The sequence below is a fragment of the Podarcis raffonei genome, chromosome 8 (assembly GCF_027172205.1).
Source record: "Podarcis raffonei isolate rPodRaf1 chromosome 8, rPodRaf1.pri, whole genome shotgun sequence".
NCBI lineage: Eukaryota > Metazoa > Chordata > Lepidosauria > Squamata > Lacertidae > Podarcis > Podarcis raffonei.
Window position 1 is genome coordinate 76,822,273 of NC_070609.1, and position 15,320 is coordinate 76,837,592.

At 48.9% G+C, this 15,320-nt stretch overlaps 1 protein-coding gene across 3 annotated transcripts in view; it reads left to right on the forward strand.

The window, feature by feature from the left end:
* Positions 1 to 10,716: 10,716 nt before the first annotated feature.
* The window catches only part of DISP3 (dispatched RND transporter family member 3), a 99,856-nt gene continuing 95,252 nt past the window's right edge, over positions 10,717 to 15,320 (forward strand). Inside the window, exon 1 of one of the 3 annotated variants that reach the window (XM_053400962.1) lies at positions 10,717 to 10,924. In XM_053400962.1, coding sequence (XP_053256937.1) covers positions 10,880 to 10,924 — 45 coding nt within the window. In that variant the 5' untranslated portion in view covers positions 10,717 to 10,879. Of the gene's footprint in view, positions 10,925 to 11,078; positions 11,857 to 15,320 lie in introns of those variants that run through there. The other 2 variants (XM_053400961.1, XM_053400963.1) reach the window with 2 other exon arrangements.

The window sequence follows — 15,320 nt, forward strand, 5'->3', positions numbered from 1 at the left end:
CCCTCATAGCCAAGTGTCTTCCATAAACACGGTTTTAACAGTAAGTCCATAAGTGACTGTGGAGGCCAATTCTGGATCCACACGTCCTTCCACAGTGGGGACGTAGATTTCTGGGCAGGAGTTGATCACTCCTGCCAAGCATACCTTCCTCTTAGCACCTTTCTCCCTTTCGTCCTGAGTTCGAGAGTCTTCAAAGCCCATGACACCTTTGCTAAAGGCAAACTCCAATTGTTCTCCAAATGGAGCGCTCACAGGCCAGTGATTCCCAGTTGTTGGTGTTCATGCTACTTTTTTCTTCTTTTTTTAGAAGCTCACTGCCTCCAAGAAGGGAGGTATAACATGGCCTTCACAATTAGTATCCACAGGTAACCCCTAAAGGAATCTAACTCAACCAGCAGGGGTCATCAAACTTTTTCAGCCATGGGCCGGTCCACTGTCCCTCAGACCATGTGGTGGGCCAGACTATATTTTGGGGAAAAAATATGAACGAATTCCTATGCCCCACAAATAACCCAGAGATGCATTTTAAATAAAAACACACCTTCTACTCATGTAAAAACACCAGGCAGGCCCCAGAAATAACCCAGAGATGCATTTTATATAAAAGGGCACATTCTACTCGCTGATTCCCAGACCATCCACAGGCCGGATTTAGAAGGTGATTGGGCCACATCCGGCCCCCGGGCCTTAGGTTGCTTACCCCTGCTCAACCAGGGTCGTATTCATCCTACAAACACCCCCTGCCTGCTTTTATCCATCCCCATATTCAGGTTGCCAGTGAATATTTGGGTTGTCATATTTTTCTTGTTTCTCTTGTTGATTTATTATTATTATTATAGGGTGTGGTGTTTTTTTACAAGTGAAGGCTCTGGAATGTTAATCGGTATTCACAGCATCAACATGTAGCAATAAGCACTGTGCAATTTTGCCAAGTGTACCTTTCTGAGAACAGAGGAGAGAAGCCGAGGGGGAGGATTCCGATAGGAGAAGAGCCAGAAATGGGTGTTTGGGGAATGCAAATGAGCCTTGGGTGACAGAATCCCTTTTCAAGGCAGGGAGGGGAAAAAATATCTTAAGTGGGAGGAGGAAGGCATGCATGGCAAAAGGTGTATAATCTTGTATCAGAAAGGTGACTTGCAAAGGAAACAGTTGGGGATAATTGCTTCTGGATATTATATCCCCATTCGAATCTCTTGCAAGAATTGTGAATTAGAGCTGTAATGCTGGAAGGGACCTTGAATGCAGTGGTGACTGGGGCCCATAGGAACTGGTGGGGAGGAAGGCAAGGAGGTCAACAGTAGGGGGAGCCAGAGCCCAATGGCTGCCTATGGCTCAGCTTTGGTGACAACTTTTATCATGAGGACCAGAGACTCTCCCCTAGGTGTCAGGCGTGGAGAGTCTTCCTCTCCCTTTGGTAACTTCACAGATAAGAATTAATGAGCAGTTGATCTATTTATAGTCCTTTTATCACAGCATCGTGTTGTAAGCACAAATACACAGTTCTCCGCAAGGAGGGCAGTTGGCTACACTAAATCCTCCTTCCGATTTCTGCTCCCTCCCTCTGACTCCTTTGCTCTCTGATACATTCAGACCTCCAAGTCCGTGGTGGTGGTGGTGGTGCCCCACAATCTCAAGTGGCATCTCAACTAGTTGCCCCCTCCCTTCTGGTTCCCTTGTCATTATCTCATAGCTGGGTAACTCCTCCCTAAGCTGTTCAGCTTCTGCCTCTCTCTCTGCTTCTGAACACGCTGTGGACAGGGGGCGGGGCGACTCTTCCCCCTCCAGCTCTCCATCAGAGAAAAGCTGGTTTGCCATAGAATGCATTCCCCAGTCCTCGTCTTCAGACCATTCCCTGACACTAGGTCTTCTCATCTCTACACTGCTGTTGCCTTCTTGTGATGGCCTTTGATCAAGTTTGGAGATACTAGAATCAAGTATCCTCAACCTGCTGTATTTTTAACCTGACTGACCCAGGGAGCTTCATGGCCAAAGGTATATTTATTTCTATATTAAGTTATGAAGGTTGCACCTATGCCATTAAAGCAGTGAGCTAAATTTTAGTTTGATAAGTACTTATTGCCTGTATTTCAATCTTTCCAAATGATTTCTATTTGTGTGTGAGTGTGTAGGTGTAAAAATGGTAGGAAACATGCCCCGCCCCCATCCATTTCTGAACATGTTGCAACTCTAGAGTTGATCTTCACAAACATGAAAACCTCTCTATTCTGCCTTGGTCAGACCCCACCTGAAGTCCTGTGTCCAGTTCTGGGCAGCACAATTTAAGGATATTGACAAGCTGGAACATGTGCAGAGGAGGATGACCGAGATTATCAAGGGTTTGGAAACCAAGCCTTATGATGAACGGTTGAGGGAGCTGGGTATGTTTAGCCTGGATAAGAGGAGACTGAGAGAAGATGTGGTAGCCATCTTCAAATATCTGTCACATGGAAGATGGAGCGAGCTAGTTTTCTTTTGCTCTGAAGCGCAGGACATGAACCAATGGCTTCAAGTTACAAGAAAGAAGATTCCAATTAAATATCAGGAAGAACTTTCAGATGTTAAGAGCTGTTTGACAGTGGAATGGACTTCCTCATAAGGTGGTGGACTCTCCTTCATTGTAGTTTTTAAGTAGAGGTTGGATGGCCATTTGTCATGGACGCTTTAGTTGCTCTTCCTGCATTGTAAGGGGCTGGACTAGATGACCCTCAGAACCTGTTCTACAGTTCTATGATTCTATGAAAAGAAAAAAACAAATGCATGCAGAGATCCAAGACAAGAAGGAGGCAATCAAAGCCAAGTGGGTCCCTCTTCCAGATAGCTTCCATTAGCTTCTGCCTCCTCAGGCTATCAACGTGGCTTGGAAATATGCAGGGTCCCCTTCCAAGTTTTAATGTTGTGGGGATACAATTGGTTGTATGCAGTGGTCCCCTCTATCCCCTCCATGGGTCTTATTGTAAACATTTTCAACTGCATATTATTTCATTGTTTGTGTTTTATATCTATCCATATTGTCCATAGTATTTGTTACATTAAAATCCTGCTAATGTTTTCATCTGCTTACAAAGGTCTCCTAAATAAATTATAATTTCTCCCCATTCTTTCTTGAAGTTTTTGTCTTCTTGATTCCTGAGCTTTCTGGTCAGTTTTGCCATTTTGGCTTTGTCCATCAACTTAGTTTGCCATTCCTCTCTGGTAGGGACACTTTCTTCTTTCCATCACGCCAGAACCATTTACAAGCGGAGCCGACACATTCCAGTTTTGTCCCTGGGCTCCTCCTCCCTGCTGAGTTCTACAAGGGCAGTACAGTGGTACCTCGGGTTACAGACGCTTCAGGTTACAGACTCCACTAACCCAGAAATAGTACCTCAGGTTAAGAACTTTGCTTCAGGCTGAGAACAGAAATCATGTGGCAGCAGCGTGGTGGCAGTGGGAGGCCCCACTAGCTAAAGTGGTACCTCTGGTTAAGAACAGTTTCAGGTTAAGAACGGACCTCCAGAACGAATTAAGTTCTTATCAGGGGTACCACTGTACTGAGATTGAGGAGGAGGAAGCTAGCAGCCAGAGTCATTCCCTTGAACAAAAGCATCGCTCAAGTCCCAGTCTACTCAAGATCTCCATAATTCAAAATACGCATTTGGAGTTTGGTATTTGCCTTTTGCTCTTCGTTCTGCTTTGCTGGCTGGTGACAGCGGGCCAAGAACTCCAAAGCCTTTCAGGCAATCAGGGAATAATAGACCTCGCGGAGGCTGGCTGTCCCCCAGACAGAATTTACAGGGCCCGAGAGAGTCTCCTTGGTGTTATTTAACACCCTGGTAATGAGCACCTGAAGGGGGAAGATTGCTCAGGCGGTGTCACACAGCCTAGACAAACCACCAGGAGCTCCAAATGGAACCATAAATTTAAAAAACCACCGGGCTAGGTGGCCAACCAGATTTCATTCTGTCAGGAAAGATGAAGGTGGTGGCCATTGTGAGGATGATGATGAAGAAGTTGGCCGGGGATCATGGGAAATGGAGGAAGTTGGTGACAGAGAGCAACAATTATAAAAGCGGGGTGGGTGCAGAATCAATGGTCCTTTACCAGAAAGATTGGGGGAAAGGGACATGGGGGGGGGGAGGCAAAGTACATCTTTGCAGCTCAGTGGTTCCCAAACCCCTTAGTTCCTTAAACTCATCCCCAGTGCTCCCTACCCTGTAAAAAGCATTATTCAGAATAGTGCTTTGCACAACTCACTAAGGAAGATAATAACACAATATAATTCAAAACAGTAAGTTAATTGCACGTTTATTCAAAATCCAATAAGTTTCATTAATTGATGAACTTGATCCAGTGATGCCAGCTTTTCAAAGTCTGATAGTCTTTTGCTGCTCCAGGGGTATCTGCAGTCCCCTTGCCTCTTAGTGCCTCCCCAGGGAATCCCACTTCCCCTCAGGGGGTGGTACTCCCCAGTGTGGGAGCTACTGTTCTAGCTGTTTTATCCTGAGTTCTCAGCTACAGATCAATAAATGTTTTTTTTTCTTCCTATCCAAAATCGTAGGGCATTTCCTTTTTTAGATATTCATTAGGAATTGAGAACCTTGGGCTTTCTTGGCCTCCCAATCCAGCCCTTGGACCTCTCCCTAGACCATGTCCCATCCCCTGGGCACACCTCTTGCCAGCCTTGTTCTAGGCCCATCCTCATCCATTGGCCGGGCTGGAATGTGCCCCTCATCCTGCATGCATGAAGATCTCTGCTTTTTGTGAGTCTGAAACGGAGTCTACTGTGTAAAGGGAAGTCACATCCCTTGCTTCACCCACTTTTTTCTCAGGCTCTGCCCACCACTGTCAAAAGGATGCTTGGAAATGTGATGGCCTGGGACTCGGACTCGGAGGCTGAACCTGAGGAATCCCAACCTGCACAGGAGTCCCTGCCTCCAGGACCAGCTGAACCAGGGCTCGGGCTTGAGCCTGAAGGGTCCTCACCTGTGCCGGATCCTCAGGAGCAGACACCAGCTGAGTCTGCTCTGGCTCCTGAGGTGATGGAGGACCCATTGCCTGCAGGTGCTCCACTCCCAGCTCCCTCAGGGGAAGGTGAGGTTGCCTCTGGGTCCAGTAACCCTCCAGCCTCTCCTGAGCAGCAGAGGCTCAGGGCAGAGAGGCGGAGGGAACTAAGTTCCTGCAGGAGGAGTGCTCGCCTTGAGGCCAGGAGAGGCGAGTCACCTATGGACTGGGTCCGCCCTATGCCTTGGGGCAGATAAAAGCCAGTCAGCCCGAGTCCCAGGTGTGGGAGCAACGTTGTTGCTAGCCTGTTCCTGCCTGCACCCTGTCCTGCTCATCTGCCAGAGTTCCTGACCCCACCCAACTCCCCGTCTTGGATCCAGCTACAGCCTTGATGGACAGCCTCCATACTGCACCATCGACCTTGGACTGGACTCAGACCTTGACTCTCAGTTAGCCCCCTGGACCAGCACAGGAAAGTTCCTAACTAGGGAATGAAATTGTACTTCAATCTCCAGTTATCTCCAGATAGGACTAGGAAATGTATCACACTTGGAGCTGTTCCAGGTGCTGAAACCCAAACTATTGCCCAGAGAATGGGCCCTTCAGATGTTGTTGAACTCCATTTCCCATCAGCCCCACCCAGCATGGCCAATGGTTAAGAGTGATGGAAGTTGTAGTCCTGCAGCGGCTGGAGTCCCCCCCCCATTCGCTGCCCTTGCTCTTCAGCATATCAGGGTCCACAATCCCTGGGATGCTGGGAACAGGACTTTGCCCCCAAATCTATTTTGACACAGCTGTGGAAGGAATGTCACTTTGCAGTAGAGTAGAACATCTTCTCTGCATGCAGAATGTACCAGATTCAATCTCCAGGCAGGGATGGGAAAAGACTCCCTGCCTGAAATACTGGAGAGCTGCTGCTGGTCAGTGTGGACAATACTGAGCTAGATGGACCAATGATCAGAATCAATATAAGGCAGAGTTTCCTATGTTCATGCAATGTGATGGTGGGTTTTTGGGTGTGTGTGTGTTTTATTACACAGGATTCCAACAGATCAGTGAACAATTGGGCTCAAATAATATAAATCTACAATTGTGGACTAAAAAGATGCGACAAATCACACATTCTTTGTATTGTCTTGCTTAATCCAGAACGCCAAATCCCAAGGAAATGGTCCAGGGATGAAAACTGAGGTATTAATAACTGGAACGTGGTAGAAGATTGCAGGGCCACAGGTGAGGAGATGTCCTTCCTGGGGCGAGTTTGGGACATCTGTGAGGCTGCCTGAGGCTTTTTGCTGGAGTCATTACCAACAGCTGCATTGCAAGTGGAGTATGGGGGCATTGTGGTGCATGCTAATTTAAGATTGTTTACTGGCCTCTCGGTTTGATTGATTGATCACTGTCCCTCACACCCACGGGGGCTCCACTCGGTTGACTGCACTGCCGCATTTTCCATTTGGCCCCTAAATGCTCTCTATATTCCCCGTGTGGAGTTGAAGATCAGAAAGGCCTGCTGGATCAGGCCCAAAGTGACCCATCACACCCAGCGTCCTGTTCTCACAGTGGCCAGCCAGATGTCCCTTATGGGAACCCTGCATGTAGGACCTAAGCACAAGCGCATTCTCCCTGTCTTGTGGTCTCCAGCTACTAGGATTCAGCACCTTGGCCAGAGAAAGAGAGAGAGATGGTGGTACTCACATCAAAGCCCTGGGTCCGGAGATGCAGGAGACTGAACCAGAGATCTTTTGCATGCAAAGTAGATACCACTGAGCTAAGGCAAGTCTCCCTCGCCACCAACACCTCAGTATCCAAGGATGTGTACCCAAACTCTGCCCTGAAGATGACATGTAATTCTCTTTACAACTGAAAGATAAATTCTGGGGAAAGTGAGGGTTGCAGGTGGGAGCTGCCCCTTCTGCAACAGCGGCCCCCAGGTCCTTTCTGCATCACATGCATGAGGGATTCTGTCTGCCCCTCCTTTCCTATTTGCCCCTGTTGTATGTATATTTTATCATTCAATATTTTATCAGCTCAATATTCACATGCACCAAGGCCAGTCAGGTCCTAGGGGTGTTCAAGGGGATAGATACCTTTTACAGTGCCGTGCCTCTCATGTCACTAGTCCTGAGTGAGGTTCTGCCCCAACCTTTCCCTGTCTTTGAATCTTGCACTTGACTCCAAATTCACATGTTTTGTTTAGCAACAAAAAAGACTGTATTTTGGTGGTTGGGGGGGTAGACTTCCTTTAGCTCAATTATATCATTATTTTTATTTATTTATCACCTACCCTTCACACCTCCTGCCAACCCAGCAGTTCGAAAGCACGTCAAAGTGCAAGTAGATAAATAGGTACCACTCCAGCGGGAAGGTAAACGGTGTTTCCTTGCACTGCTCTGGTTCACCAGAAGCGGCTTAGTCATGCCGGCCACATGATTCGGAAGCTGTACACTGGCTCCCTCGGCCAATAAAGCAAAATGAGCGCTGCAACCCCAGAGTTGGCCACGACTGGACCTAATGGTCAGGGGTCCCTTTACCTTTACCTTTTACCTTTCACAGGGTGGGTTACACCATTAAAACACAATATTAAAAACAATTTAAAACAACATTAAAAATAAGTGGGTCTCAAAAACATACACCTCAAGTGTCATAAAGCCAGGATGAAAAGATGTGTCTTCAGCATTCTCCAGAAGCTGTATAATGAAGGTGCAAGATGCATCTCTGGTGGGAGGGGGTTCCACAGATTAGGGGCTACCACAGAGAAGGCCATCCCCTTTCCCGAGCCTCTGAGGGCAGAGGAACTGCCAAGAGGGTTCTCTCTGCTTATCTTGGCACCTGGAGGTTCTGTAGGGCCTCCAATGTTCCTAGTCCTCTGTGAGATTTTGTCTCAACTGCTTCCTGACTCTTGGACATATGTGAGGCTGATGCCCCTCCTAATTTTGCTCAACAACTCCCTTCCTGAGGACTCTCTTTCCCCTTAAGGTAAAGGTAAAGGGACCCCTGACCATTAGTCCAGTCGTGGCCGACTCTGGGGTTGCGGCGCTCATCTCACTTTATTGGCTGAGGGAGCCGGTGTACAGCTTCCGGGTCATGTGGCCAGCATGACTAAGCCGCTTCTGGTGAACCAGAGCAGCCCACGGAAACGCCGTTTACTTTCCCACTGGAGTGGTACCTATTTATCTACTTGCACTTTGACGTGCTTTTGAACTGCTAGGTTGGCAGGAGCAGGGACTGAGCAACAGGAGCTCACCCCGTCGTGGGGATTCAAACCGCCGACCTTCTGATTGGCAAGTCCTAGGCTCTGTGGTTTAACCCACGTCGCCGCCCTCTTTTCCTTACTCCTTGCCAAAGCCCACTCCCCCTTATTCACTCCCCACACCTTCATGTCCCTAGGCCCTGGGGGAATGTTTCTCACAATTGCCTTCTAGCCTTTTTTTGCCCTGCCACTTGTCTCTATATATTTAATCAAACATATGACTCAAGATTCACATGATTTCCAAAGCCGGAGCAAGTGGCGTCTGAGTCAGAGGACAGGCTGCATGCCGGCTGGTTTACCAGGAGGACTAAATGATGCAAGGATGCTGGGGGTGGGGGCCGCTCTCACTCTCTCACCCTCCTCCGCTGCAGCTTAAAACTCATCCTCGTCTCATCTCTCTTCATTAAATTTCTCATTACTCAGCATTTGACACTGCGCAGCCCTGATACATCAGGCGATTATAGACTGCAGGCATCTCCTCACTGACTTCCCCAGGGAATGCACCCCCACCTCCCAAACCAGCAGGCGAGAGAAGGGAAGGTTGCCTCCAATGCTTGCCCTACTCAGAGTAAGCACGCTGAAATTGATGGCTCTTACTTAGTTTTACTTATTTCAATGGGTCGACGCCAAGTAAAACTTTGTGGGTGGCAACCCAGAGTTTTCTAAGTTCCCAAGGTCCATGGCTGCAGATGCTTCTCTGGTCAGACCTCCACAGGAACAGTGTAGTGTAGTGGTTAGAGTGTCAGACCAGGACAAGTATGCTCGGTCTTTTGTGTGTTTGAGGGGTGTTTACATATGGGGAGGAAAGGGTTAAAGCTCCAGCCAAAAACAGCCCCATCTGCTGCATTTAGGCTTAATATCCTATGTCAGACACACACCCCTGTTCCAATAGGAGGCTCTTTTTAAGCCTTATTGCGGCTTCCATTGAGTGTGGATCTCAACCTAACCTACCTCACAAGGTTGTTGTGGGGATTAAGTGAGGGGCAGGAGAAATATGTACACCGCCATATATGTCCACTGGCAGCAGTCACTCTCCAGGGTTTCGAACCTGGAACATTCCTCTGCTACCTCTATGCCTACAGAACCTCTGGAGCAGCTTTTCTCAACCATGGATCCCCAGATTTTGTTGGACTACAACTCCCATCATCCCTGGCCACTGCTAGCTAGGGATGATGGGTGTTGCAGTCCAACAACATCTGCAGATCTAAGGTTGAGAAAGACTGCTTTAGTGTGTTAATATCAGCAGAGAGGACTCCTATTCTGCCATCCTCAGAAGGGCTGGGTACGGTTGTCTGGGAAAGGGCTCTCTCTGTGGCAGCCACTAAGCTGCTTGTCTAGCATATTCGTTGCATAGCTTTCCCTGACTCATACAAAATCTAACTGTGCAATGCATAAACTTGCAGGTTGAGCCCTAAGCATGCCTACTTGGATGCAAGCCTTAGAGATCCATAGGGATTCTAAAGAAGCATGCAGAGCGGAGGTTGAGAACCTGTGTGGTCCTCCAGAATGGTGTCATGTGACTCCAACTCCCATCGGTCCCAATAGCCAAGGAGGATGGGAGTTGGAATCCAGCGGCATCTGGAAGGCCACAGGCTCCCCAGCATAGGAAAAAGATATTCTTCTGAAGATCACAGGAGGTCTAGCATGAGTGGCAGAGCTTCTGCTTTGCACGCAGAAGGTCCCAGGTTCAATCGCCATATCCAGAAAGGACTAGGAAAAGTGACGTGCTAGGAGCTGTCCCAGGTGCTGAAACTCGAACTAGCGAACACAGAACAGGGTCGTGCAGGCATTCGTGACCCTCCAGGTTGAACTCTAATTTCCATAGAAAGCGCGTGTGGTGTAGTGGTTAGAATGCCAGACTAGGCCCTGGGAGATCAGAGTTCAAATCCCCACTCGGCCATGGGGCTCACTAGGTGACTTTGGGCCAGTCCCTGTCTCTCAGCCTAAAGTACGTCACAGGGTTGTGGCGAAGATTAAATGTGGGGGGAAGGATTGTTCAACTGCCCTGAGCTCCTTGGGAAAAAAGATGGGATAGAAAAGCAATAAATAAAATAATGAATCAGCCCCAGTAAGGGATGATGGGAATTGTAGTTCGGCAACATCTGTATGCCCACAGCCACTGTCGAAAAAGCATTTCCCCCCTACTATACAAAGACCCGTCCCCGCCCCCGCTTCCCCCCCCTCTTCTCCCCACTGGTTAAAATCCCCCTTTCGCCCTCCACGCCGAGGGCTCCTCCTCCTCCCTCCCGCTCAAAAGCCCATACCATCGCCCCCGTCCTCGCAGGGGGAGGCGAGGGTCGTGCGCAAATGAAATACACCCCCACCTCCATCCCACTTACGCGCGAAGCTCTCCAATTTGGAGAAGCCGGAGGCGAGCCGGACGCAGGAGGCGCACAATCCTTCTGCCTCCCCTCCTGCAGGCGAGGCGTTGGTAGAGGCCAGGATTCTCGGAAGCCGAGCAGCCGAGGCGGAGTATAAAAAGCTGCGGCAGGAGCCGGTGGAAGCTTGTGAGCTGGGCGCTACTTCCCGGCGTGGCGCTTGGTGAGAGGAGCGCGGGTGGGTGGCTGCCTGACTTGCCTACGCGCGCCCTGGCCGTGCTGGGGGAAGGCGCCTTTGTCCCGTGGTGTCTCCCCACCTCTCCTTTGCATGAGGGAGTGGTCCCTTGAGCGCCCTCACACCAGCACTAAAGAGGTAGCGGTCTCTGGTCGTGCTCTGCAACGGAGTGCCTTCAGATTTATTGTAATTATTTTGTGGGAGGTGTGTGCTTTTTTATTTGTTGCCCGCTTCTGAGCCAGCGATTGTAGTGGAGATCGGTTTGCTGGTCGGGACGGAGAGGCAGATTTATGCCCTATGTATTTTTGGGGGGCGAGGGGCGGCAGGCTAGGCTATATACCTGTTCCTAGAGAGTGAGCAAGCTTTCTGTATTTTAACTGGGGAGAGAGAAGGGGTGTTTGTGTGTGCCCATTAGTGGTATCCATTGATTCCCAAGTGCTAACTGGCGTTCCTAAGTCTTCGCAGCTGGAGGGCGGGTGGTTTATCCTGAGTCTGCATTGGAGGTTATTATTATTTTGAATTCTTACTCGCAATGCAATATAAGGAACCTTCAAGCGACTTACAAAAATTCAAAAGCATAATATAAAATCAGAGGTCTTGCCTCAAATCTGTGCCCAAGGGTTTTTTGTTATTTTCTACGGGGTTGATTTTTTTGGGGGGGTGTCAATGTGTTTTCTACACTGTAGCTATGCTGGGAGTGGAGAATTATAGCCTAACGCTTGTGAGGCATTAAGGTTATCCTGCTTTCTGTGATTCTAAGTGTACCCATACTTTAAAAAGGAGTGTTTTGCTTGCTAAAGGTTTTGTTTGTTTATTAGTGGGGTGCGCCTTCTGGGATCCCCTTGATATCTGCCTAGAAATTAAATTTCTCTGGCACCTTCGCTCTAGAGGGAGGGAGGAGGCTGGTGCCCTGATCCTGGCTCAAAAGAGTGTTGTGGAGTGTGTGCTTTGTGGGAGGTTGTTTGCGGCACCCCACCACCACCCCAGCTTCTGCTGAGAAGAGAAGTTTCCCCCTTGCCATCTTCTGCCGGCTTCAGCTAAACAAAAGTGATCCTGTGTCCAACCAAGAGGTAGGAATCAAACTTGCTATTTAAAAAACAACAACTTTTTGGAGTAAAGCGAGAGGTGGAGGAAAAATGAAGATGCGTGAGACAGCACTGGTGAGGAGAGGGTGTCCCAAGGGAGGCAAAGGACCACTAATTCAAAGCTTTCAGTAACATGAAGAACGGCACCCCTCAATTAGAAGCTCACTAAATGGGGGGGGTCACTTCCCCAGTTCCCAATAGGGCTCTCCTGCAGAAGAAGACCATAGCTCAGTGGTAGAGCATCTGCTTTGCATGCAGAAGGTTGCAGGTTCAATCCCAGGTGGGGCTGAGATTGTCCCCTCTCTGAAAACCTGGAGAGCCATGGCCAGTCAGGGCAGACAGTCCTGAGCTAAATGGACCAGTGATCTGATCTGTTGTACTTCCTATGTGCCGACGCTGGGTAAAAGCTCTCACCTGTTTGCTTTATTTAAAGACTCTGAACCGAGCAAATATGTTTTATGAAGTGTGGACGTTTCAGTGGCATATGTTTGATGATGCGGAGCCTGGCTAGGAGATAGCTCTTGCCTTCACCTTCTGCTTGTAGTCTTCCCAGAAGCATCTGGTTGGTAGCTGTTGAAAGCACAGAGGATATAAAGAGATAGGTGGCAAGTTAGCTTGATCCAGCCATGGCTCAGTGGCAGAGGAACTGCTCTGTGTGCAGGATGTCCCCAGGTTTGATCCCTTGCATCTCCAGTTAGTTCTGGAGAAAACTGTTTGAAACTGGTCCTGGAGTGAGCAGTGCAGAGCTTGATGGACCATTGGGTCTGATTCATTATTTTATTATTATTATTATTATTATTATTATTATTATTATTATTATTTTTATTTTGTATACCACTGATATGCCAAGAAAACATACTTTGTTTCTGAGTCGATGAGGACTAGAACCTTGTGTTATTTTGAAGGGAAAGGGTCTGAGCTCAGTGTCAGGAAAACACGTTTTGCATGTGGGGGGAGAGGCCCCAGATTCAGGTTCTGCGCAGGGCTGGGGAGATTACAAAAAAGGCTGGAGAGCTTCTGCTGGTCAGTACTGACAGCATGGAACTAGAATCATAGGACTGTTGGAAGGGACCCCAAGGGTTGGAAGGGACCCCAAGGGTCATCTAGTCCAACCCCCTGAAATGCAGGGATCTCAGCTAAAGCATCCATGACAGGTGGCCATCCAACCTCTGCCTAAAAGCCTCCAAGGAAGGAGAGTCCACTGCCTCCTGAGGGAGTCCTTTCCACTGTCGAACAGCTCTTACTAGATGGGATAATAGTCTTGACTTGAGATAAGGCAGCATCCCTTGGGTGACAGTGGGATTAGTTGTGATTTCCCTTTCCACCACAGCTCCCTCTAGACATCGTCCTGCTTGGGTGTCTGGCTATGTTTGTGGTTTCCCACAGAGAAAGTTGAGTGGCAGGCAATGTGCAAGTTGGACGAACACAGAAAGCTGCCTGAAACCCCCTGGAGAGCTGTTGTCAGTCAGTGTAGACAATACCAAGCTCTTTGGACCAGTGGTCTGATTCTGTATTTGGCAGCTAGCTTCATTTATCCCTGTCTGAGTCATCCCATCAGAACCATGATGACTGGAATCTTATTTTCTTTCCGGTGGGGATCTCAGCAGTAGATCACCTGCTTTGCACGCAAAAACTCACAGGTTCTGTCCTTCACTAGGGCTGGGGAAGCCCCTGTCAGAACCCTGGAGTGCTGCTGCCAATCAGTGTGGGCAGTACTGAGCTAGGTGGGACAGTGGTTTGATTTCGGTATAAGCTTCCCATGCTCTGTGTGGCAGCCATTCACCCATTTGAAAGCTACTGTTGGGTCTCCCCTTATCTTCCCTGCCATCGGAATCAAACTCTGCTAGCTTGCAGGAGTGTGTGTTTGTGTGCAACAAGAATTGACCATCTGGCCCATAAAGGCATTAAGATGAAGAAATGCAACCCAGTTACATTTGCCAGTGCCTGGTGATTATCAGCTTGCGGTAACTTGAAAGCGGCCTTTTTTCCCTAGTAGTGCCAGTGTTGTGGAATGCCCTCCCCGTTGAAATATGAGCGGCCCCATCAGTGCCGGCGTGTTGCAAGGATACACCTGCTTTGACAAACCTTTCTCTGATCTGGTTTGAGTCTCCTGCTCTGATTGTTGTTTCGTTATTCTGTGTTCATAGGCTTGCCTATTACATCTTTTAATTACTGGTGTTGCAATGCAGCTGTTTATGTTTAATAAGATCTCTTTCAATTATGAGCAGTTCTATTTTGCAACTTGATTTTTATTCTTGTTATCTTGCTGCCGGCTTTTATCGGTTCCACGACCCACTTGGCATTCCTTCTTGAAAGGAAAGGTGGTGTGTGTTTTCTTCTCAGTTATCCTAATGAGCTCAGCATAGCAAATCTAACCACAGGTCCTTCACCCACAACATCTACCCATGTATGTTCCTGCGCTCCCAGTTTAGAGCCTCCAAAAGCTGTGACCGTAGGATCAGCCCCAATATCCCCTTTCTTCATTAGGAAAATTCTCCCGTCTGGTTTTTCCTCCCAAAGCCTGTGCTTACCGTATTTTTCGCACCATAGGGCGCACCGGACCATAGGGCACACCCAGTTTTTTGGGGGGGAAATAAAGGGGGGGGAATTATTTCCCCCCCAGGCGCGGGGCTGGGGCGGGGGAAGCTGGAGCTTCCCCCGACCCCAGCCCCCAAACAGGCAGCTCTCTGCAAGCCGTGGGAGCGCTCCCACTGCTTGCTGAGAGGTCCGCGAGGCCTGGGCGCGCTGATCTCAGTGCGCGCAGGCTTCGGCATGCTGGCAACTCTCCGCAAGCAGCGGGAGCGGTCCCGCTGCTTGCGGAGAGGTCCGCGAAGCCTGGGCGCGCTGATCTCAGCGCGCGCAGGCTTCAGCATGCAGGCAACTCTCCGCAAGCAGCGGGAGCCCAGCGCTGGGCTCCCGCTGCTTGCAGAGAGGTGTGCGAAGCCTCGAGAGCGTGAGGGGTCGGTGCGCACCGACCCCTCTCACTCTCCAGGCTTCAGCGAAAGCCTGCATTCGCACCATAGGACGCACACACATTTCCCCTTCATTTTTGGAGGGGAAAAAGTGCGTCCTATGGTGCGAAAAATACGGTAATTACTCACCTTGCCCACCTCCCTGGTACGAGCCTGCATAAATTATACGGCAAATACCTGTGATTAAAAAGTGATCACCTCTGCTAATGTTGGAAGACTCAGGACGGATAAGAGAAAGTCCTCCTTCACACAGCGGATATTTAAACTGTGGTACTTGCTCCCACGAGAAGCAGGGATAGCTGCCAACTTGGATGGCTTTAAGAGAGGATTAGACAAATTCCTGGAGGATTTATTTAGAAATTTATGTATTTATTTATAGTTCATAACTATAAACTATGGACTATAAATAGTTCATAAGTGGAAATAAAATTCCATGGGGGTTGGGGGTGGGAAGGAAAGTCCAGGGAAGGAAATTCC